Raw genomic sequence first — 2,088 nt, 5'->3', positions numbered from 1 at the left:
TAATATGAAAGAAATTTTGAAATTTTAAATTTTAGATAAAATTTTATCACCAAATTTTCATATCGATAAGTTTTATCAATATTAATTTTGATTTAGATATATCATAATTTATTAGATGTTTTTTTTTTTTTTTTTAAAAAAGAAGATCAATAAGATTTATATTTGTATTAAAGTTAACTGAAAATCCATAAATTAACAATAATATTTAATCTTAACATTGTCATTAATTTTTCTTTTTTTTATTCACTCCTTATCATTTATCAGATTAATAATAAATAACATTAAATTACATTGATAAAAATTTATATGTTTGAATTAATGCAATCATTAGTGATTAAAAATGTAACAAAATATAATATTTGAATAAGCATGAATCATTATATTTTAGTATTACATGAAAATATAAAAGATTTATTTTTGTTAACAATAACTAGAAAAATTTATGAAAGGAAATGATAATTCTTATTGTCTTTTTTTTTTTTTGATTTGCATATTATTCAAGTATATTCAATCGTTATAATTTTAATTCAATTTTTCATTTCAAATTTACTGACCTTTGATTTTTTGAAATCTTTCAATAGCAGTACTTGGCATTCCTAATATTAAATCATGCAAAATTCTACAATTCCATTTCACTGGTGGCCTTTCAATTTTCTTTATTGTTTCAAGATTTTTTAACTAAAAATTTTTATTTCTTCAACTCATCAATTACATTAATCAATAATCGATGATAATTCTTCAAATGGATATTGGAATTTTTTTTTTTCAAATGAATTTGGAATATTTTTTAAATGAATTTAAAATTTTGAAGAATTTGAATAAATTTTAATATTTTAAATATGCTTATCATTTGCAGAAATGCATCAAAAAAATCATATAAATGATAATAATGATAAAAAAAAAAAATTACGAAAAAAAAATTTACATATACTAACTTGTGAACTAATACCGGAATGTACAGCAAAAATTGTATTAGCAATTGTTGCAGCAATTGGCATTTCAGAGCAAATTCGTGTGATAAGAGCTGATAACACTAAACATAGCTTAATCGGAAAACGTTTTTTAATTTGAAATGGAAAAAATTCCGTTGCACCACGTATGATGTAAATATGATTTGGTGTTGTTACCTATAAATTTTAAAATTGATAAAGTAGAATTTTTTTTGATAATTAAACAAGATTATTTACACATTAATCAATAATAATCTATTATATATTTCTCAATTAGATAAATATTTGATTAAAAAAATTGCTCATTTACATTGATATATAAAATTAATTTGCATATTATCACAAAAAAAAAAATCCCAAATTCTTGTAAATTACGAATATATTTTGCATAAAATTTTCAAAGTAATACTTTATATGCTGCCAAAAATGCAAGTGTAATTGCACATTTACATTAATATATAAAATTAATTTGCATATTACCTAAAAAAAAAATCCCAAATTATAAATTAAGAGTATATTTTGCATAAAACTTATAAATTAAGAGTATATTTTGCATAAAATTTTCAGTGTAATACTTTATATGCTGCCAAAAATGCAAGTGTTTCAATAGATTCAGCACATTCCTCATCAATAATACCACCAAGAAAAAGATAACGACGTTTTGGTGGATAACCATATAATTGAAACCATCGTAAAAGATCAGAATATCTAATCAACAAGAAAAAAAAAATTATACTTTGAAATAAAAAACTTTTTTGATTTCGATTTAATTTTTTGATTTCAATTTAATTTTAATTTTAATTTTAATTTCAATTACACTCCATATTATACTACAAGATTGTAATTTTAAATTTAGATAAATATTTATTGCTGTTGATATCTTTAAATCTATAAATTAGCCATTGCTTATTTTAATAATGATAAAATTGAAAATGAGTTAAAAGAAAAAACGAACCGTCCACGTATTTCACCAATTACAACAACATCAGCTGATATTTCTAGAAGTGAATTTTCTGTACGTAAGATTTCACTTTAACTAGAAAAAAAGAAAAAAATTATTATTAATTTTAGGATGTATAAAAATTTAAAATTATTTTTCAAGAATAACTTATAAATAAAATGAAATCGAAATTAATTT

General features: G+C 20.0%; 1 protein-coding gene across 1 annotated transcript; it reads right to left on the bottom strand.

Annotated features, from left to right (window-relative positions):
• Positions 1-931: 931 nt before the first annotated feature.
• LOAG_14954 (hypothetical protein) lies at positions 932-1,658 on the bottom strand (the record flags this gene model as incomplete). The annotated part of the gene is made up of 2 exons (XM_003150447.1): positions 932-1,127; positions 1,526-1,658. Coding segments are annotated over 2 exons (328 nt in total), but the record flags the coding sequence as incomplete, so codon positions are not given.
• Between the last annotated feature and the right edge of the window lie 430 nt (positions 1,659-2,088).

Source organism: Loa loa (assembly GCF_000183805.2).
Source record: "Loa loa unplaced genomic scaffold supercont3.1403, whole genome shotgun sequence".
Lineage (NCBI taxonomy): Eukaryota > Metazoa > Nematoda > Chromadorea > Rhabditida > Onchocercidae > Loa > Loa loa.
Note: the sequence above shows the minus strand (reverse complement) of the source record. Positions and strands in the feature narration are given on the sequence as shown.